At 63.4% G+C, this 21,873-nt stretch overlaps 1 protein-coding gene across 1 annotated transcript; it reads right to left on the bottom strand.

The window, feature by feature from the left end:
- Positions 1 to 1,683: 1,683 nt before the first annotated feature.
- On the bottom strand, positions 1,684 to 21,479 carry MMP15 (matrix metallopeptidase 15). The gene is made up of 10 exons (XM_023637077.2): positions 21,166 to 21,479; positions 10,554 to 10,702; positions 9,764 to 9,892; positions 8,269 to 8,576; positions 7,793 to 7,954; positions 6,483 to 6,736; positions 5,957 to 6,095; positions 4,836 to 4,986; positions 4,585 to 4,700; positions 1,684 to 3,652 (listed from the first exon to the last, which is right to left on the bottom strand). Exons 1-10 carry the CDS (start codon positions 21,325 to 21,327, stop codon positions 3,186 to 3,188), a joined length of 2,037 nt encoding a protein of 678 aa, XP_023492845.2. The 5' UTR covers positions 21,328 to 21,479; the 3' UTR covers positions 1,684 to 3,185.
- Between the last annotated feature and the right edge of the window lie 394 nt (positions 21,480 to 21,873).

Genomic DNA, 21,873 nt, shown 5'->3' with positions numbered 1-21,873 from the left:
CAAGTTTGAATACTGGCAGCATCGGGGCTGAAGCCCAGGATGCCTTAGACTCTAACACTCCAGACCGTGCAGATGCAGGGGAAAAAAGCCTGGAAGGAAACCCGCCAAGCTGTCCACACTGGCCGGGGGATTCAGGGGACGTGTTTTTCTTCTTTTTATCTGGAATGTCTTATTTGTCTTACTTGGAAACTAGCAAAACGTGAAGGAACAAAAGACACTGAAGGAGAGGGGGCTGTGGGGGCCCAGGGCGAGCTTAGGTTATGGCCCCATGGAGCGAAAACCCAGTGTAGAGATGCAGTTAACCCTGGGGAGGAGGGGGCGTCCGCGGGGCTGCAGGGCTCTCTGGGGACGGGGAGGCAGGGCTGAGGTGTCCACCCATCCCTCCTCAGAGACCTCCCTCCCCAATATGGGCCCAGAGGGAGCGTCCACGGGGCTCCTGAGATGCGCTCTTCCTTCAGCCCTGGGTTTCTCAGACGGGGTGGAAGCTCCTCAGGCAGTTTCCTGAGGAGCCGAGGCCTCTGCCAAGTCTCTCCTCTGGGCTGGGCTCCGAGGAAGAGCTCCACGAGGGGCCTTTCATCCTCCTTCCTTGTCCCTGCGCCCCCACACCGCCCTCCCCCTGCCCGGTGACCTCTGCGCTTCTGGGTGACCCCCAGATTCAGGCAGACCCGGGTGGGGGGTCCTGTGGCTCCTGCCACAGGAGAGCTGGCATCTGCCCTGGTCCCCGGGCAGCCTGCCGAGACCCCGCACTGGGGTCGGGGCTCGCGGGTGCTTCCTTGCCGAGCCTGAGGGCCCGTGGGGCTTCCGAGGCCAGTGCTTCCTACCCTCCTCGGCCAGGTCTGAACACAAAGAGAGGAAAGGGTGGATCAAGGAGGCTGGGGGGGAGGGGGAGGTGCGCAGCTGCGGGGAGGGAGGGGCCTGGGGCAGGTTGAAGGACGCTGCCCAAGGAGCTAGGAGCCCGGCCGGGCCCCACCGTTGGGGTGGGACTCATGCCGGCTGATAAATGCATTCCTGGGGGTGCAGGCCAGTCCCAATAGGCTTGGCCCAGAGGATGGACCGGGGTCAAGGCTTGCCAGCCAGGCCCTGGGGGCAGTAACACCTGTCTCCTCTCCTGGGCGACTTCTGCACCCTGCCCGGGGTGAGATTCCTGCTTCTTCAAAGATGAGAGGGCAGACCTTGGGGGCCCCGCTGACCCTCTGAGCAGAGCTCTCTGGCCTTGGGCACTGTGTCCCCTGCGTAGAGGGGAACTTTCAGGATCTGAAGTGGCACCGGATCCCATCCCTCTTTCCTGTCCGAGCTGGTCTTCAGGCTGCCCAGAGCCCCGTCTGGATGGGTGAGGGGGCTGGGGGGCCTGGCCTGGTCCTCCCACCCCTCCTAGATGGGCAGGCCGTGGGGGTGCCTGGTTGTCCTTTCTCACCATGAATGAATGGCCAGTAAATTCCGGCTCCTTCTCTGCCCCACCCACCAGGGCCACCCCAGTCCCAGGCCCAGCCCCCCTCACTCTTCCCCTAGCTCTGCCCCTCCCAGGGCCATTGAGAAGGAGCCCCTACAGAACTGGGAACAAGGTCTCTCTGGCCTGGGGGACAAGCCCCTTAATCCCAGCCGGTCCCCCCCAGCCGGCCCCCTTCACCTGCAGCCCCTCTGGCTGTGAGCTGCAGACCCAGGCTTCTGACAAAGGACGCACACTCGCCGGCAGAACAATTTAATCAGTGCAGATTATTTACAGAAAGAAACATACGGGGGTGGGCACTGACCCCCCCCTCCCCTTGGCTGGCTCTCTGTTCTGAGGATGGAGGGGGAGGAAGCTACTGGACCTGTGCTGGGGCCAGCCCATGAGACGCCCCTCCCTCTGGGGTCTGGGGGTTCTGGGCGGCGGACCGCTTGCTCAGGGCTGGGGAAGAGCCGGCTGTACAGTACCATTTCCGCGGCAGCCTCACCTCCCGCCTGCCTTGGGGAGGAAGAGGGGGAGGAAGCGTCTCCACCCTCAGGGCTGAGCCCAGGAGGAGGGCAGTCTCCAGACCACAGGGGGCCCCTCCAGGCTCCACAGCCCCCTCCCCCAGTCCGCACGGAGGGATGCGCTGCTGGCCTCTCCCCACCACTGTCCCTTCTCCCAGTGCCCTGAAGGACAGGGAACCGGAGGGGAGGAAGCCCCCAAGCCTGGGGTTGTGGGCCCCCACACCGGTGGGCAGACGCCTGTGGACATCCACCACCCCGGCCTGGGCAGCCGTCAGCCCCTCTCTCTCCAGGGGACACGGGCAGCTGGAGCCTGAGGCTGCAGGGTTCTGAGAGCCCTGAGGATGGTGATGTGGATGAGAGAGGGTGGGAGGGGCCCAGGTGGGTCATAGCTCAGAGAGGAGAGAGTGGACAGGGGCCGGAAGCCCAGCCAGGGGTGGGGGGCGGGGGACGGGCTCCTGGGTTGGAGGGGCCTTGGCAGACCCCCTTTGGTCCTTGGTAAGGCAGGCCCAGGGCCCCTTCTCCAGAGAGGGAAGGGGGTGTGGGCTCAAGGGGTACGTGGGAGTTGGGGGCTGCTGGCCCCTCGCTGGCAGGGGTGCGGTGGGGCTGTTAGGCACAAGGAGCCGGGCTGCTGGGGTTGTCAGAGGAGCGCTGAGAAGGAGCCAGAACTCAACACGGACTCACGGCCAGTGGGCCCCCTCCCCCTGCTGTCCCCTCCGGCCTGGGGCTGCACTGGGGGAAGGGTCTTCCTACGGCAGAGAGGCTCAGGGGCTGGAGACCCGTTGGGCCCCACCCGTCTCCAGAGCCCACGGTCGGCCCTGGGCTCAGGGTGCAGGGGATCCAGGCCGGAAGAACCTCCACAGCTCTTCCCAGTCTTCCAAGTCAGCCTTGTAAGCCCCCACTTCTCTGGCTGTGCGAGCAGAGCGGGGTGGGGGCCTAGCTCCCTGTCCGGAGCAGAAGGACATTCAGGAAGCACTAACCCCTGCCCTGAGGGACCGCCCAGTCCAGGGAGTAGAAACAGATGCTGAATTAGTGTGCAAAAACAAAAGATACCTGGGCATAAATAGACGACGGAGGCAGGGCTGGCGGGGATGTTGGAAGGCCCGGAGAGCCCCCACCCGGGGGCCGAGGGAGCCACTGAAGGCTCTTGCTGGGCACCCCGAGGAGCCATCTCAGAACCACAGGCGCCACGGCCAGCCAGGCCCCCTTAGCACCGTGAGGGGCAGGCAGGGGCGTCAGACCCACTCCTGCAGGGAGCGCTTGCAGTAGAGGAGCACGCGGGGTGCGCCCTTGCGCTGCATGTGCACCAGGGCGTAAGTGAGGCCCAGGACGCAGAGCAGCAGCAGCAGCGGGGGCACCAGCACCATCACCATGCTCACCGTCCGGGTGACCTCCTCCATCTGCACCACCACGCGGCTGCCCCCGTCCCCATCCGTGCCCACCCCAAAGTCCCCCTCTCCGCCGCCCGGGCCTGCCGCAGGGCCCTCACTGCCCTCCTCGCTGTCACCGCCCGCCCCGGGCTCTGCACCCCCGTCGGGGTTGAAGGGTGGGCGGGCCACGTCGGGCCATCGGGGTCCCGGCTCCACGTGCTCTTGGCAGCCCATGAAGTCTCGCAGGATGGATTTGGGGTAGCCAGGCTCCATTCGCAGACGCTCGTTGTCGAACTTCCAGTATTTGGTGCCCTTGTAGAAGTAGGTGTAGGCTGTGGGGGCAAGCAGGCCGGAGTGGCGTCAGGCTGTGCCCCAGCCGCCAGCGGGAGAGCCTTGAAGAAGGGTCTTACAGCCTGCCAGGTTGGGGGCTGCGGTCAGGGGCCCTGCGACCCCGTCCCAGGACTGGCTTCACCCCCCACCAGAGAGGCCGGTGTCCTGCTCACGGCCACACAGACGTGCTGCAGCAGATCCGAGGTGAGGCCTGGCACTGCCTTGGACCAGCTCTCTGGCCTTGGGCACCTTGCCCACGTCCCAGGAGCCCCTGGGATGGTCCGGGCATGAACCCCGGGGTGAGTCTATGCTCCAGCGAGCAGTGAGATCAGAGCAGCTGCAGAGACACCATCACAGAAGCCGTGCGACCCATTGAGCTTTGGCGAAGGCAGCAGGGTCTCCCCCAGGCCTGAGGCCCAGGGCTAATGGGTTTTCTTAAACTCACCAGAGACCCTGCTGGAGAAAGAGAAGCCACAGCTCTCTGTGACTCAGTTTCCCTTCCAGGCGAGTGAGTGGGCACCCTGCGAGGACTCTCGCCCCCATCGCTCTGAGCCAAGCTCACTCCGCTGGGGCTTGCAGCTCCCTGCGGGCTGCCCAGGGGCGGGGATCCTGCGGGGAGCAGGGCTGTTCTGAGCACCAGCTCAGAACACAGGCAGGCCTGGGCCGGACCCCGAACTCCACGATGCCCCAGCTGCGGGATTTGAGCCTTTTGCTCAAGCTTTCTGCTTTAGAGGGGCTGTCTGTAAAAAGGGGATGGTGCCAATGCAGGGAAGACCAGGAGGTGACGCTCTGAGAGCTCCCAGCCCAGGGCCTGTCACAGCTGTGTCCCCCATATGTGCCATCACACCGCCGGGCGACCTCGGGTAAGCCCTGTCCCCTGCATGTGGAGGGGGCATGTGAGAGCTGGGCAGAGTGCAGGGGCTGGCCCTGGTACCTGCGTCGTTGCTCAGGAAGGCCCCTTTGGGGGAGGTGGGGATCCCCTGCCAGACACTGATGGGCTTGGGGTAGCCGGGGTCTCCGCGTTGTGTCTCCTCGTTGAAGCGCCAGTACCTGTGACCAAAAGCACCGGGCTGTGAGCCTGCTCGGGCTGAAGCCCATCCCCACAGGCTGTGGGTCCTCTCTGGGCAGGCCTGGGGGCAAGGGGCCCTGCTGAGGACTTCTCCTTTCAGGGGAAGAGGCGCCCACCTGTCTTCTTGGAAGAAGAAGGTGTGACCCGTGGGCTCCCACCAGATGGCCGTGTCGATGTGGTCATAGGGGATGCCCAGGCCGTAGCTGGTCAGCGGCTGGGGGTAGCCAGGCTCCAGGTTCGCTTCTCGGAAGAGCCAGTAGCGGTCACCTGTAAAGACAGACCTGGGGCTGAGGGGGGTGTATGGGGAGGAGACACAGGGAACACTATTCTGGGCCCACAAATCCATTCACATCCACTGCCCCACTCACCACACACACAATCACACTCCTACCCTTGCACACAGGACAGGAGCTGACACCCACACACCCACAACACACAACATAACTCCCCCGTGCATCTCACACCCTACGCTCACACACACCTGTGACACTCCTTTACACGATCACGTCACCCGCTCACACCTGTACACACATCACCCAATAACACGATACCTGGGCCTGCATTCCCATGTGAATTTCCACCCCCCGCCCCCTCCAGTTCTTGTACAGAGAAAGGAAAGATGGGGAGCCGTGCCTGACCTCTGGTCTAGGGGCTGCATCCTGGGGGCACCCAGTGCATGGCCCAGGGCTCCCCACTTTTAGTGTCAGCCCAGCCCTGTCCTCAGAGAACTCCTGTCTTGTTGAAGCTCAGGCCAGCAGGGCTGGGGACACAGCCTATCCATCAGAGGGTGCTGCGCTTGAGGCCCTCCCCAGGGAGGCAGGCCCCAGAGAGAGAGCTGGTGGGGTAGGGAGCTCCACTGTCCCTGTGGACAGACCACAGAAATCCTGCCCCAGTGTGGATTCTGGGGACCCGTTCTTATGAGGAGGGGCTGCAGAAGGCACAAGAGGCAAGGAAAGAGGGAAACGACGCAGAGCCCCTATGCTGTAGAAGAGGGACATTCGCCCCAAGTCAGAGCAGCCTCTGGCCCCCAGGGTCGCCCCCGGCTTCTGTCCACCTCCCCCACCCCGGCCTTGCTGCCCGGAGGACTCGTACCCCCAGGGTGAGCCCACAGTGGGCAACAGGACAGGACGTGACACAGCCTGTCGCCCCCCTCCTCCCTTGGGCCTGGCTGGGTCAGAGGCCAGGCCAGAGGTCAGGGCAGGAAGGCTGCCCAGCCCCTCCCCCGACCCCAGCTCACCTTTGAAGAAGACGAAGCGCCCGTCTTGGCGCTCGTAGGCAGCGCTGATGTCACCGGGCAGCCCACGCCAGAAGTGCCCGATGGGCATGGGGTAGCTGTCCAGGACGCGGTTGTGCCGGACACGCCAGAACCAGCGGCCCTGGGGACGGCGTGGGGTCAGCGGACAGAGCGTGCAGGCCACCCAAGCCTGGGAGAGGGCCCTCCTCATCCACCCCTTCCCAGGTCATGGAAGGTCCCGGGGGAGCCCACTGAGATGCTGAGGGGCAGCTCAGAAAGCCAGGGCCCCACCAGGGACAAAGGCTGTGGGGGTGGACCCCCATGTGACCACAGGCAAGACCTCGGGCTGGTTTCTTCTTGGTCTGGGGTCCATTGGCTCCCAGGGGCTGCACAGTGAGGGGGGCTGCGCAGTGACTGGGGGCTGGGGGTACCTGAGCAGCCAGGTGGGGCCAGGCTCAGGGGGTGGAGGTGCTCTCCCGCTCTGGGCCTGGGCCAAGGGGCTGGGGGGTGGCACAGGCAGGGGCCAGACCTTGAACACAAACATCTCCCCACGCAGCATGGCCACTGTGTCAAAGTCCCCGTCGCAGATGTTGGGGCCATACTGGTCAGGCCGCTCTGTGGCTCGGGGCTGGGCTGGCGGACCTGGCTTCGGGGGCCGCTCCGGCTTGCCGCCTGGCGGTGGTGGCTGGGGAGGTCTGGGGGGCCGATGGTCGGGCCGGCCTGGCCGCCGGGGAGTCACAGTGGGGAGGAGCCGGGTAGGCTGTGGCTGACCATCCGGGGTGCCTGCAGAGTTGGGGTGGGGAGTGGGAAGTGAGGGGGTTACCCTGGAACCCAGCCACGATACCAAGTTCTTCTACTCAGTACCCTGGGAGCCTGGGACCCCCAGCCTGTGGAGACATGTGCCCCAGGGGCAGGCCCACCCAGGTGAAAAGTCCTGTCTGTCCACCACAGCCCCCTCCCCACACCTGCCCTCACCCTCAGGGGGACCTCCATCCTCCTCCAAACAGTCCCCTCCCCCACACCTGCCCTCACTCTCAGGGGGACCTCCATCCTCCTCCAACAGCCCCCTCCCCACACCTGCCCTCACCCTCAGGGGGACCTCCATCCTCCTCCAACAGGCCCCTCCTTGACTGCCCCACACTGGGCTTGGGTCCCTGCGCTCTGATGCTGCCCCTGGCTCCACTTCCCTTGGGGACGGTCCCCTCAGGATGCCAGCCTCCTCCGGGGAGACTCCGGGAGGCAGTGGACATTCACAGAGGAAAGAATACAGTTCTGCGAACTCTGTCCAGTGCCCATCAGGTTACCAGGTCACTGGGGATACAGTGAGGGAGTGTCTGTCATGTGCCCACCAGTGCCTGACCCACTGAACTGGCCCTCGCCACTGGAGGCTTTCTCAGCTAGGGCCTGGGAGGGCGGTGCCACCTGCCTCAAAGCCACTGGGAAGTGAGAGATGGACAACACTCAGTGGAGAGTGCGGACAGGCTTGGGCTAGGAGCAACAGTGGGAGGAACGGGGTCCTGGGACCCCAGGGGCACCCGCGGTCTAATAAGAGTATCACTGAGGCTGAGGAGGAAAGGGGTCAGTGGGGGTCCGCTGAGCCACCCCGAGGGCTCTGGGTGTGGGCCCTGGGCAAGGGCCAGGCCCTGGCTGTGATTTCTAGCACCACCAGTTACTCCCCGAGTGATACGGACAGGTCACTAATCGTCTCTGGGCATCAGTTTCCACATCTACAAAATGGGGACAGCAGTGGTACCCATGCCTCGTGGGGTGGAGCTGAGAGCAAGCGTGCAGAGCCCCCCCCGCCCCCCCCCCCCTGCCGCTGCCTGCGCCACCGCTCACCGTAGAGCTGCTGGATGCCCCGGAGGTCGTCCTCAGGCAGCTGGAAGTTGTCGGTGTCCATCCACTGGTAGAAGGGCGCCATGATGGCGCTAGGGTTGCTCGAGTGCTCCAGCCCCAGCGCGTGGCCCAGCTCATGCACTGCTACCAGGAAGAGGCTGTTCCCTGCAGGGGGGCAGCAGCATTGTCAGCCCTGGCCTAGCCCGGGACCTGGCCCCCCCAAATGCTGTGGGCTGAGGCTGCCAGAGAGCCTGCCCTTGCTTCACTCTTCGAAGAGGCTGAGCTGCTCTGACTTCTGGGCCTCTAAGTGCCCCGTCTGAGAAATGGGTACAATGATACCTTCTCTTCCCTACCACCCCTCGGAGATCACGGGACAACAGAGAGCAAGTGCCGTGCTGCAGAGGACGGCACAGGGGAGGCTCTCCCCTCCTAGCCCTGGGGCTCTGGCTCTGCCCCCCGCCCCGGCCAGCTGTCCTCACCGTGCAGGTCAGTGCTGGAGAAGGTCCAGGGCTCGTCGGCATCGAAATGGGTATCCCCACCCAGCCCAGGGCCAGGGAAATAGGCGTGGGCCAGAAAGCCACCCGTGCCATCAAACGGTGAGCTGTCGCCGTGGAAGCCAGAGGCGAAGAGTACCATGATGTCGGCCTCCTTCTGCCGCCGCAGCCGGATGTCCTCGTAGGGCACCTCCTGGAAGACCAGGGGAGTGGCCTGCTCCCACACTTGGAAGGCCCTGCGCACCGCCTCCAGCGAGTGGTACCAGCCCAGCTTCTCCGTGTAGTTCTGGATGCTGCAGGGGGACACGGACACGTGTGAGTGAGCCCCAGGCCTGGGCTCCCGTCCACCTCCATCACCCACCGGGCTGGGCACAGGGGCACATGGTCCCAAGGAACGCGCACAAGATCCAAGCGGGTTCACGAACAGTGCCCGTCAACACTGACCCTTAGTTTACTCTGCGGTGAGTTCGAACAAGAGAACTAAGCTGTCAAACCCAGGAGTTCATTAGGCTGTCACCGAATAAAGTTGCACTGTGCCAAATAAGCTTATTTTAAGTAAGAAAAGCATTAAATAAATGTATAGGTGATACGTAGCCAAGAGAAAGACCTAGAAAGTGGGATGCAAATGCCTGAGGTTCAGGAAACAGAAGCCAAGTGGTTCTGAATGTTGGGCTCCAGGGTCAGGCCGACCCGAGTTCAAGACCGGGCTCTAACGTTATCTGTGTGACCTTGGGCAAGTGACTTAAGTGTCTCTGAGCTTTAGTTTCTCCATCTGTAAAATGGGAAAATGGGGCCTCTGCAAGGATTAATGAATTAGCTCATGTCGCACATGTGTGACTGAGCCTGGGCGTGATAAAAGCTTGAGGAGGCCTGTTCTCAGGCGTATAAATCAGACTGAGCTTCTGTGTGCTGGACAGAGCTCCACGACAGCGGCTGGACCGCGAGTCACCCTGGGGGCCTGGGGTCTCCGTGGCTGCGGGAGCTGCTCTTCCTGGAGAGATGGAGCTCGGGTGGGGCCCTGGCTGGACGGGAACAGAAAGGGGAGCCCTTGGGGACCACCACATGGCTGGGGGCTCAGAGGGGCTTCTTGCCCAAGGACTCAGCAGAGAGCAGGAGGGTCACTGAGCCAGGGTTTCTGCAGGTGACTTGCTACCTGCTCGGCTCACAGATGCAGATGCTGGCACCCCACCTGGAGGACCCAGCTCTGAGCTTTGGGGGGCCCCAGTGTGTCCTGGGGCAGGAGCCCCTCTGGGCCCTGGGCTGCTGGCAGGCAGGGGCAGGGAGGGGAGGAGGACAGAGCTGAAGCAGCCCCCAGGGTCCCAACCTCCTCTGGAGGGAAGCCGCCTGGGCTGTGGGGCCCACCTCGGCGCGTGGGAGCCGGGCAGACTGTCCACGCCGGACCCCGGGAGTGGGCTGCTGGGAAAGGAAGCCCTCCAGACGAGCCCCCGGGAAGGACGGCCTGCAGGCAGCCGGGCCCTACCTGAAGGTCAGGTGGTGGCTGCTCCACTTCCTGCCAGTGAGGGCATAGCGCCGTCGCCGCCGCCGCAGGTTGGCCTTTACGCGCACCCCGAACTGGTCTGGCACCCCGCAGCGGGGCCGCTTCATCCACCTGGGGCGCAGAGCAGGCAGTGAGCACACGCCTCCCTCAGCACCTGGCTCCCGCCTGTGCTGGCTTGGCCTCCTCCAGGCCCCTCCTGCCTCTGCCCCTTGGATGAGTGTGTGGGGTGGGGGAGACTCTCTGAGCTGCAATCTCCTCATCAAGAAAACAGGTACAAGGATCTGGTACCAAAAGACTGAGCGCCCAGCAGCGGCTCTGCCAAGCTGAGACCCCTCTCACCAGTGTCACCCAGGAATGGGAGAGTGACTCCTGAGGCCCCCCGTCCTTGGCACGTTATGCAGTGTGCACGCTTATCAAGGACGTGGCCTTGGGTCACATCCCCTCTGTCAGGTTCAGAACAAGGCCAGCTAGGATGTCCCATCCAGGGTATGTGTGCTGCACCTCTCCACTCCCATGCCTGTGGCAGACATCACTAATCAACCCTCTGTGCCTTGTGGCCAAGCCAAGATTCAGCCTCAGGAGCTCTCTCAACACAAGGCTTTCAGCAGCGACTCCTAACCAATCAGAGCTAGCATGGGGGACCGAACCATCTGCCATCTCTTATCTGGGCCCCTTTTTTCTGGAGACTCCACATGCCAAGCCCTCGTCAGAGCAGGCCAGGCAGAGGGCAGGTGCCAGCGAGGTGTGGGAAGGGCCCGACGGAGGGACTCACGCCTTGGTCTCTTCATCGAGCACGCCAGTGACAGGGATCCCATAGAAGCGCTGCATCTCGGCGAGGGCAGAGGCCAGGATCTGGGCGGAGCGCAGGGTGGACATGTGGCGGCTCGGCTGGGGCAGGTAGCCATAGAGCCGCAGCCAGTTCTGCAAAGGAGAGGCCATGCCATGGTCAGCAGGACCCGGCACAGCCACCTCCGTGCAGGACAGCCTGCGCCATGCCACCTCCATCGGGTCAGAGCTGCACCTCCTCCTGCCTCAGCTCTCACCCCTCATTCCTCCCATCCACCCCAGCCCTGCACCTTCTGCCTCAGGGCCTTTGCACTTGCTGTTTGCTGCCCAGAGTGTTCTCCCCTAGACATCCATCCTCATTTTCTTCAGGCCTCTGCTTCAACCTCACCTTGAGGGAGGGGTGTTCTCTGACAATGCTATGTAAAAAAGACCTCCCCCCTCCCACCTGCTGTACCCTGCACTCCCTCCCCTCCTTTCCTGCACTTGTCACCATCTGACACACTGTGTGTTTCACTTGGGTGTTATTTATCCTTTGTCTTCCCCCTTTAGGACGGAAGCTGTGTCCATGAGGACCATCCACAGTAGCTGTCCTTATTACTGCACTGGCTCCTCCTGGCTGGGCCCCCTCCCACGCCAGGCTGACTGCTGGGGACCCTAAGGGGTTCAGAACCTCTTGAGGCCTAACCAAGCAGGAAAACCATCCCCTTCACACTGCTCTCCAACAGACCCTAAATCTCCTGGAAAGAGAGCAGATGGGTTCGGACAGCCCACCCAGGGCCGAGAGGGCGGGACAGGAGGCCTGAGGTCCAGTCCCTGCTTTGTCACAGACTCTCTGTTCTCTCTGGCCTGTTTCCTCGACTGCAAAACAGGGAAGGATGGGGCTTCTGGGGGGTGTGATTTGAGCGAGACAGCCCCGGGAACAGCAGCCGGGGCACAGTGAGGGTGCCGTCCGCTTCCAGAGCTTGTTGACCAGGTCTCCTCATCCATCCATCCACCCGCCCATCTGTCCATCCATCCACCTGCTCACCCTCCTACTAAATGCTCCTGGGCGCCCCCTCTGTGCCAGCCACCATGCCAGCTGGAGGCTGTGGAGGACCACGGCTGGGGGGCCTGACCTCCCTGGGGAGACTCGGTGCACCCAGAGGAATGCACACCTGCGAGTCTGCAAGCAGACGCGACCGTGAGCGGGAGGGGACCTGAGGGGCTGCTCTCCGAGGCTTGGGAAGGGGAGGCCTGTGCATCATGGCTCCACCAGGCAGGATGGTGGCCAGATGTGGTGACTGCTCTGGACGGACAGCCACGTGTCAGCCGGCCAGGGCCACGCCCACACCTGTCTGCCACCAGTGTCACATCCAGCTCCTCAGGTACTTGCTCCCCCAGTGCCATCTGCCAGCCCAGCCCTGGTACCCGGCCAGGCCCCCGGTGGGGACAGGATGCCCACAGAGCCTGGCCCAGCAGTGCCCAGGCTGCCTTGGGAAGGAGTGGCTTTCTGAGCCAAAGAAGCTGCCAGAGCCGGAGACAGGACGCCCAGGCACGGCCTCCGAGCCTCGCAGGGCCCAGGTAAACAGCCATAGAACAAGGAGGCCGAGGCACGGAGCTGAGAAACAACCCTCAGCTCTGGTGACAGAGTGGGGACAAATCCCGGCCCAGCCACTTCTGAGGTGTGGCCTCCCCGTGCCTCAGTCTGCCATCAGTGAAAGGGGTTGTGTTAGGAGCTGCTCGTCTCCTTGGCGTCGGGGAGGGTTTAACGGGGAGTCCACACTGGCGCTCCGCCTTGTCCTGGGCAGGGGAGAGCGCTGAGCGGGTGTATGATCGATGAGGCTGGGGCCTGTCTGGCTGTGCCCCGAGCAGCTGTCTTGACCTCTACTAAGGGGGCTGAGCGCTGGGCAGCCTCAGGTGAGGGCAGGGCAGCTGGGGGAGGTGGGAGCCCTGGTGGCCTCCCCCACTGACCCCCTCACCCCTCTGGTCCAAGGCTCCTTCCTCAGCTCCACCAGATGCTGGCAGCATCCTGGGCACCCTCCCTGTTCTTCCCAGGCACAGAACACCTTTCCTGAAGCTCTGTATATGGAAGGGCGGGGGTGGGGGGCGGATGTTGACCACCCTTAATTAAGGACATGGTTTTCCTGAAGAAGCTTGGAGACATCTAGAAGGCAAGGTCATGATGCTCTAAAAGTGAAAGGAATCCAGCCGGAGTCAGGGGAGGTGTGCGGCCGCCTGCTGACAGATGAGGGCACCTCCACATCACCTATTTGCATAAGGTAAAAATATCTCAGGGAGCGCAATCACAGGCCACCAAGGGGCTGATTAGCGGTGTCTGCAGAGTGACAGGAAGGCAGGGCGGGGAGGCTCGGGCTGGGGCCCTGGGGAGGGCAGGGGGGAGCTAGACATATGTGCAGCGAGGAGCTCGAGAGCCCAGCGGAGCGCAGGAGGCAGAGGGGCCCCTCCATCCCAGGGGCAGCTCAGGGGCTGACGGGAAGGTCCCAAGGGTGCCTGTGGACCCTCCTTCACACAGGCAAGTCCCCTGCAAGTCCCAGGGAAGCCAGGAATCTCCAACTCAGTATCAGTCAAGCCTTGAACCCTCAGCCTCCTGGTGACAAACGCCTCGGGGACATTGCCAGGGTGAGAAGCCGAAGCTGAGGACCCACGGCACGGGTGGCCTTGGCCCAGAGCAGCCGAGCCCCAGATGACAAGGCGAAGAAGCTGACGGAGGCTGCCTGACCGGCAGACTCGTGCTCGGGGCTGAATGCCAAGTGCCAGTCCACCTGCTGGGCGGCGGTGGACACCACCCGTGGGGCTGTGGGCTTTTCCTCTCCCCAGGGTCCGGGTCTTGCCACCCTACTTGCTAAGTGTGACAAGCCTGGGAGGTGAGGCCATGGAGGGAGAAGACAGCCTGGGACAGGGGTGAACAGGTGCATGGCAGGTGCTGCCGCCCCCGGTGAGGAGGGGCAGCTTGCCGAGGTGCTCTGTGCCATGGGACAAAAGTGGGAGCGACCCCCAAGGTCATGACCGACCTCCGGGTCTCACAGTGGGGGAGGGGCTGTGTCCAAGCCCCTGCTGCTCCTACTGCTGGCTGCAGACTGTCCCTTACATAAGGGGCCTCGTTCTCTTCCCTGTCACCTTGAGTCTCACAGGTGGGGTGAGCCAAGCAGGTGAAGCTGCTCTCTCCAGTGGGGAAACAGAGGCTCGGGGAGGTCAGTAAGTGGCAGAGTAGGGGGACCTCCTCCCTGAGGGCCACTGTCCAGTGGGAGGTAGGGAGGGTTCTGAAGGGGTTCTGGGGTCATGAGCCCCTCCTCCCTGTGGCCCAGGGTGGGAGGCTTGCTGCAGGAGACCCCACCCACCCTGGTTCTCTCAGTCAGTTCTTTCTCGAGCTCCAGATCCCATTGCATAAGTGTGCATAGAGGCTTCAGGTGAGTGGCTGGCCCCAGGCAAGGAGATGTGGGACCACCAGGAGTCTGAGGGGAGAATGCGGGCCCCCTGACCCTCCAGGCTATAAAACACAGCAGCTGAGGGCTGAGATTCTGCCAGAGGTCAGGCCATCCATTCTCATCATCCCACTCAATGCCCACAAGTACCTCTGAAAGGTAAATATGTTGCCATCCGCATTATACAGAGGGTGAGGTTCAGAGAGGATGAGTGGACCAACCAGGGTCACACAGCTGGTCTGGGCTAGAATTGGAACTAGTAGGCAGTGCTACTGGACCAGGCTGTTTGTGAAGGAGCACGAGCTCCCCTTGGCCTGAGGCTGAGGACACTGGGCTCAGGTCCTTCTCAGGAACAGTGCCCGGCACAGCACCGGGGGAGGGCGTCTGATCCTCCCCACACCCCACATCTCTGACAGCGTCTGGGCACAGGGCCACGTCAGCTGGGCTGCCCCCCAGGACTGCTGAGACAACACCAAGGCAGGCCCACAGAGAGCATGTGTCTGAGAAGGAGCCGCCGCCAGATCAATACTGTGCATTAAGCAGCTGTGGGGGGTGGGGGTGGGGGCGAACTCCATGCTGCCACCACAGCCAGCCCCTCCAGCCAGCTCCCCGGGCTCAGATCAGTGGAGCTCCCTCCCCCACGGCCTTATCAGACCCCGAGCGATAAGGACAATCTCTGCTGGGCTCTGCTTTGCTTCTGTCGCCCACGGCTCTCTGCAGTCCAAGCAGACCCTGGCAGGGCTGCCAGCCAGGCACAAAAGGAATCTTGTTGGGCTTGCCGGTGATGGACCCGGACCCTTCATGGCCTTGTGAGGTCCTCACCGTGCCCATCTCCCGTGGCCTGGTCTGACGGCTCTTGGGAGCAGGCCAAGGCCTCGCCCGGCTCCGCACTCCCAGCCATGCTGGGCACAGAGCTGGGGCTGAATGGGATGCTGCATGCCGGAGCAGCCACAGACCCTGCACAGGCAGGGCACGCACTCCAGGCCCATCGGGCCCACCTCTGGCCAGGGGATCTGAGTCAGGAGCCCGTTTACCAGCTAGGTGAGCAAGACCTAGGCTCATCAGTCTCAGGCCAGAACGGACCTCAAGGCCATCAAGTCCAACTACCTCACTGGAGCCTCCATGACCACAGCCAGGCCCAGGCCTCATCCAGTCTGCGCCCCTGCAGAGACGGGCACCCCCTGCCACCGAGGTAGCCCATCCCGTCTTTGGGCAGCAATGCCTGTTAGAAAGCTCCTCCTCGGGCTGAGCAGAAACCTGCCACCCAGTGGCATCTGCCCCTTGGTCCTGACCGTCCGCATAGCAGGCCTCTGAGTAATGGAAGAGGGCTAGACTACTTCTCTGAGCCCCTGTCCCCTCCTTGCAAAACGGGGTCAAAACAATGGCTCCCCAGCTGCCCCCCAGGGATGAGAACACAGATGACACAACTAGCCCCAAGGCCGGTGAAGAGACTGGGCCCCAGGCCAGGCCACCCCGTCCTCGGTGGGGCATTTACTACGTTTAGAGGCAGCATGGTCCATATCAGGCAGTTCTAGAGGAACACACTTGCTTACTTGGGGCTCAAGTCTGCCCCCCACTATGGGAAAGGTGCAGGTGGGGCTCTGGGTGGCGAGGAGGGCGGGCAGGGTGGGGGAGGGCCAGCCGGGAAGCAGGAAGTAGACGTCCTGGAGCTCCTACCACTTCTTTACTCTGCGGCCTCCCAGCCTGCCCCGGCACTTCTCAATCTGGAGGACAAAAGAGACGGGCCTTCTGGCCAGTGGGCAGGCTGAACAGAGCCCTGATTGCTTGTGGTTTCAAGGCTGGCTTGGGGCCAGGCCTTGGGGCCTCACCTGGAAACCCCCGTGTAGGTATCGTCTCCTAGATGGGGCTGTCCATGGGCAGAGCCTGCGGGGTTGGAGAGGCGGAGGCAAGGGCTCCAGGCTCCCTGGGCAGCTCGGGCCCCACCTCCATGGCCTCCTTCCCCTGGGCTCAGGCCCAGTCCTGGTGGCACTTTCACAGGACGGCACCCGGCCTCTGACCTGCAGCCTTTAACCCAGCAGCACAGGGGCTGGGAGCTCAGGCTCCAAGCCAGACTAACTGGGTTCAAATTCCAGCTCTGCCACCCCTGCCTGGGGAATCTGGGCTAATTTCTCTCTCCTAACAGCCTCAGTTTCCTCTTCTGCACAATGGGGTTAATGATGGTACCTACACTTACAGGGTTACTACCAGGATTAAATGTGAAAATGCTTACACCCTGAGGCCATGCCCAGGACAGAAGTGAATATGTTGAAGGTGCTCAAAGAGAACACGTGACCCTCAGCGGTCCCCATGTGAGGGACGCTGGGTACGGTGTTCAGCATTTCACATGTAAACGCACTGAATCTCCCCAAGAATTCCACCCAGTAGATACCATCACTATTCTTATTTTGCAGATAAGGAAACTGAGGCTCAGGTTCCAGACTTGCCCAACAGCAAATGCCACTTTCTTCTCACTGTCACAGTCTTGCCACCATTTTGCAAGCACTTCCTATGTACCAGGCGCCATGCTCATAAATGCTGGTCATGAAGTTGAGCTCTCCCCCTTCCAGGGTGGTGGTCACTCCCGGGAGAAGAACGAGGTGGCGCCCAGGGCCAAGGGCTAGTCCTGGAGAGCTGATCCAGACCCTGGCCTCCAGGCTCCACCATCAGATAGCAGGAGGATGTGGGGCATCTCCAAGGGCCAGCTAATGGCTGGGACCCAGGTCCTCATCTGTCTGTCCAGATACCGAGTTGGGTTGAGTTGGGTCTTCTTGCTCATTTCCTGCTGTTTCCAAGAGGGAATGAGATCTGGCAAGAGGCGTCCCTCTGTCTCTCTGATCCAGGCCCAGGTCGCACAGCTCTGCTGCTCTTGCTGCAAAATCTGTGCTACTTCCCCTGAAGGGTCCAGACATACCCGGAACCAGTGTTCTGGGGAGCGGCCTCATGCAAGCCTAACTGCGGGGGCTTGTCCAGCCAGAAGGAGCCTGTTGTGTACCACAGGCCTGGGACGTTCAGCCACTTTCAGGGTCCCAGGTCCTCACATGCATCAGTGGTGTCCTCCCAGGATGCTCGTTGTGATAGAGAAGGACCCAAGCAGAGAGTCCCCAAGCCATCTCTGCTTCTGCTGACTCACAGAACACAGCTCCATGCCCAAGGCAGAGTTGGCCACAGGGCTTGGAGGGTGGCCGGCTGTGTGAGCCACGTAAATCTTGGGACGATACTGAAGATGCCATTTGTCTTAGTCCATCTGTGCTGCTGTAACAAAAATACCATAAGCTGGGTTGCTTATAACAACAAACATTTGTTTCTCACAGTTCTGGAGGCTGGAAGTCCAAGGTCAGGGTGACAGCACGGTCAGCTTTTGGTGAAGGCCCTCTTCGTGGCTGCAGAATGCTGACGTCTTGCAGTCTTCCCACGGCGGAAGAGGCAGGGGAGCCTCCCCGGGCAGCTGTTATAAGGGCACCAATGGCCCTCGTGACATAATCACCTCCCAAAGGCCCCCCTCCAAACAGCATCACCTTGGGAGTTAGGCTTCAACATCGGAATTTTCGGGGGACACAAACATTCCGTCTATGGCACCGCCTTTAATCTGAGCTGGGAAGCAGCAGCCACCACAGCTGGCCTCAGGCTGAAGTCAAATTCCCAGCTGGGCAGAGGTGAAGATGGCAGGGAACAAGTGGATCAAGCGACAAAGGGGCATGGGGGAGCAGCCAGAACCCAGGGCCTGGCAGGGAGGGCAGCACTGGCACTCTGAGTTGGCGTCAGAGGCCCTGGGCAGCGTTGAAGGGATTTCGGAGGAAGTCTTCTTTGGGGGTCTGTGTGTGTTTCTATGTTGTCTGCTTCCCACCCTCCTTGGGGCGGCGCAAAGGCAGGCGTTGCACCCAGGGGTGAGCGTGGGCAGGCGGGACAGATACAGGGTTCAGACAAGGAGCACACACTGGGCTCTTCTCTGCAAGGAGGCAGCTGACTGACCGGACCCCAGGGCAGCCCCAACGCAGGGACCTGGCAAAGGGCACAGCCCAATCACATCAGGGGTCCCCGGGTGCACTGCCAGCCCAGTTTTCTCTGGGTTTTGAAACAGCGTATGGAGAGAGGTGGTTTGTTAGTAAGAGGAGAACAGACTAAAAGCAGACATGGGAGGGAGGAGAGAAGATTCTGCTTCTGTGGGCTCCCACGACAAGGCCATCCCATTACCCCTTCTCCTCGAGGGTGGGCACGGGGCCTCTGTGGTTTCTGCTCCATATTTAAGAAAGAGCATTAATAAAGAGTGCACCAGTGGGGCCCCCAGGAGCCAGCATGGAAGCTCGGCAGAGAGGGGAGCACAGGAAGCCCGGGGCTGTGGCTCACCAGTCAGACCTGAAAGTCAAAACCAGAATTCAGGCTGACCCTCACCCCTCGTTTTGCTCATCCTGCTCAGCTGCCAGGTAGGGGCAAGGAAGATATGCAGGAATCTGCTCAGGGAAGGTAGGTGTGTCTGCGCTTTAGTGGCAGTGGTGCCACACCTGTGAACTCTGGCAGCCTGAGTCACCTCCAGGGGCGGGAAGGGCTGAGGGCCCGAAGTTGTTCCTGGGAGAAGGGGGTGGGGAGGAGGAGGAAGAAACCAGAGCTTCTCTTGTGAAAACCAATGGCACGTAAGTGGGCTAGGTGCTGTGGCCAGGGAGAACAGGATGGAGATCTGAAGGGGGGCCCAGACGCTCAGGCCAGGGAGGCCAGGAGCTACAGCTGGCACCTCCGTCAGGAGGGGCTCGGGTCCATGCAGGGGAGGGGGCCTCCAGTCCAGGATGGCTGGAGCCCGGGCCCTGACATCCAAGGGAAGGAGTGAGGCAGGGCAGAGTAGCTCAGTGGTAGCTTCCCCAAGGAAGAGAGCCTTCTCCGAGCTGGGGCCTGGCAGGCTGCAGGTGTCTGCCGGCTCCGGCCGCATGCAGGACTCCCCAGCTCCTTAGTGACGGAACTCCTGTGCTTCCTGCCCTGCGAGGGAGGGGGCGGGGCAGGGGCTGGCCTTGGCTCCATCACCAAGCTGCTCAGAGAAGGTCCCATGACCTGAGGTCTGGAGCTGTGGGGATTCAGGGAGGGAGGATCCCTGGACTCAGGGTGCAAGCCAGGCCCAGGAGGCTCTGAGGCTGGTCTTTGGGGACAGTTCTCCCACAGCCTCCTGGCAAATGGGCTGGCTCCTGAAGCCACTGGACTCTGGGCCCACATCCAGCCAGACTTGATGGGACTCCAAGAAACAGCCTGTACCCCAAAGCCAACCCTAGGATCTGGGCAGCCCACCTTCTCTAGCCCTCCGCCTACCTTGGCTTCCAGCATTCAAGGGTTCCCTGAACCTTCCAGAGTCTCCTGCAGCAGCAGCCCAACCCGAGCTTTACCCCAGAAGAGGGGCTGCAGGTCAGTCACAGATTCTCCAGCCAGTGCCACCACAGGCTGAGGGCCAGGGTCTGTGGCCCCAGTGCTGGCCCTGGGCCTAAGGGGACTCCCTCAGCTGGGAGAGGAGGAGGATGGAGGAGCAGAAGCCAAGGAAAGAGAGAATGAAGCCCCTCAGACCACAGGTCCCGGCGGCCCAGCTCCCAGCCATCTATCTATGATGCCGATTCACAATGCATGGCCACCAAATTCCAATTTGGTCCGTAATTGCTTCCTGTGCAGAGATGCGACTCCTAAATAGATTATAAACTCCTCCAGGGTGGGTCTGTGACTTGCAATTCTTTGGTACTCCACTCCAGAGAGTGGCAGGTGGGCACAAACAGCCCTCTCTGCCCAGTACCTGGATGGCAGGCTGAGGGGCGATCTCCACCAGCAGGCGCCCCCTGTAAGCCCCTGCCTGCCTGTGTGAATGGGGCGGGGACAGCAGGACCGGGCAGGGGCTGGGCTCCCACTCTGCCTCCTGCCAGGGCCTGGCTGCCTGCAGCTTTCCCTGGCCAGGCCAGGCAGGGAGGGCAGGGCAGGTGGGGAGCTGGCTGGGAGGTGTAACTTGAGCCGGGAGGAATTCCCTGCCCTTCCTCCATGCTTTTATTAAAGTAGGGCGGGGAAGGGCAGGCTTCCATCGGAAAAATCTCCCAGTCAGCCGGGGAGGTGGGGAAGCCGCCGAAGCCGCCGGGGGCTGGGAGGGAGCACCGGCAGGCTGCAAATAGAAACGGCACTCAGGCCCGCAGCCCAGGCGGCAGGAGGCTCCAGGCCGGCCCAAGGGCACCGAGGCCCGAGCCTACGCGGGCGGGCGCAGAGGCGAGGGTCCTCATACCTCCCCGCCCAATCCCCTCCTCTCCTAGTCCGGAGCAGGGTCTTAGAAGTCGGGAAAGAACGGACCCCGCTTTTGCTCTGGGGCCACGGAGCTGGTGCCCTTACTATCCCTGCCCCGGAGGACGGCGCTAGGCGACCCCATGGAGCCGGGGGAGCTGGCTGGACCCAGCTCTGCGCCAGGAGGCCGGGCCTGACCACCCGAGGGACCCATCCAGGGATGGGGCCCCGTGGGGATGTCAGGCGGGCTCCTGGTGAAAAGAAGTTCGGAGTCCGCCCTCTCCGACCCGGGCCTGGGCGTAGGGGCGCTGGAGGGAGGAAGCGCTGGGGTAGACGGGGTCTCTCTCTTGGACCCCCCCTGGCCGTGGCGCGGCTTCCGCGCAGGAGCCCAAGAAAGTCGCCAAAGCGCCCCCGCAGCCCAAGTCTGCTGCCTCGGAGGTTCGCACTCCTTCCTCCTATCCGGGCCCGCCGCGCGCGACTCAGTGTCACCTAGACCGGAGGTTACCTAGGCGGTAGTGCTGCCTGCTCCGCCCGCGGTGCCCCAGGGCAGCCCCCTCCCCACTCGCAAAGAACGCCACGGCGCGCCCGCAGGTCTCTCGAGGAATCAGCCGCCCGGGAGGGAGGGAAGGAGGAGAGAAGGGGCTGGGGACGGCAGAAGAGGCTCCCTGGAGGCGGTCTGGGGCGCATCAGTGCTCAGGGCAGGGCTGTAGCGGTGGAGAGGGGGCGCGAGCCCCACGCCCTCCAGGGTTTTAGAAGAGGTGCGCCGCAGAGGGCGAGCTGGAGAGGGGCAGCTGGCCCGGTCCCCTTTCTTCCCCGCCCCCATCTCCAGGACAGGGTCCTGCCTCCGGGCCCCCCACCTCCCAGCCTCAGGCTGCGGGCGTGGCTCCCTCCCCACCCCACCCCCAAGGGCCCCAGCCCGCGGCGCCGGGCCTGGGTGGGGGTCCTTACCTCCGCTTTGACTTCTGCGTCCTCCGCCGCCGCGCCGCGGCCCAGGCAGCCCAGAAGCACCAGCAGCAGCGGCAGCATTCGCGGCCGCGCCGCCGCCTCCCGGCCGCCGAGGAGGCTGCCCGCCCGGCCCGGCCGTGCGAGCGCGCTCCGGTCGCTGCCCATGCTCTCGGCGCCCAGCCCGGCCCGGGGCACTGCACGCGGGGCTCGCCCGCCCGCCGGCGCCGGGTCCCCGCACGCGGCTCCGAAACTTGCGACGCTCCCTGGCTCCCCGCCCGGCGGGCGCGCGGCAGCCCTCCCGGTGCCCGTCCCCGCCGGAGCCGCTTAGGTCCCCTCGGCAAATTCCCACGCCCGGGGAGAAGCGGGCAGGGCAGGGCCGGGCGCGCGGAGCCGGCCCGCGGGGGAGGGGGCCGGCCGGAGCCGCCCGCCGCGGGGTCCCGCAGCCTCGGCGCCCGGGGCCCGGCTCCTGAAAGCAAGCGCAACTCCCGAGCCTTTGTCTGGCTCAGCGCTCCGGCCGCCCGGTCCCGAGGCGCCCCCTGCGCGCCCAGCTCCCTGTGTCCATGCCCGGGCCGGGCGCTGGCCGAGCGCGCGCCTCCCGACCCGGGACTCTGCTCGCCCCGCGCCCGCCGGGCCGGGCCCCCGCGCAGTGCCGGGCGGCGGCGCAGGGAGCCGCTCGGAGCGAGCGAGCGAGCGCGCGGGCAGGGAGCCGGC

The sequence above is a fragment of the Equus caballus genome, chromosome 3 (assembly GCF_041296265.1).
Source record: "Equus caballus isolate H_3958 breed thoroughbred chromosome 3, TB-T2T, whole genome shotgun sequence".
NCBI classification, from domain to species: Eukaryota; Metazoa; Chordata; class Mammalia; order Perissodactyla; family Equidae; genus Equus; species Equus caballus.
Note: the sequence above shows the minus strand (reverse complement) of the source record. Positions and strands in the feature narration are given on the sequence as shown.

Coding starts and splice junctions, on each gene's coding strand:
- MMP15 (XM_023637077.2), bottom strand. CDS start 21,327: ATGGGCAGCGACCGGAGCGCGCTCGCACGGCCGGGCCGGGCGGGCAGC. Junction 6,096..6,482: donor GGGAGATGTTTGTGTTCAAG/GTCTGGCCCCTG, acceptor CGCCGTCCCCAG/GGCCGCTGGTTCTGGCGTGT. Junction 4,701..4,835: donor TTCTTCTTCCAAGAAGACAG/GTGGGCGCCTCT, acceptor TTTTGGTCACAG/GTACTGGCGCTTCAACGAGG.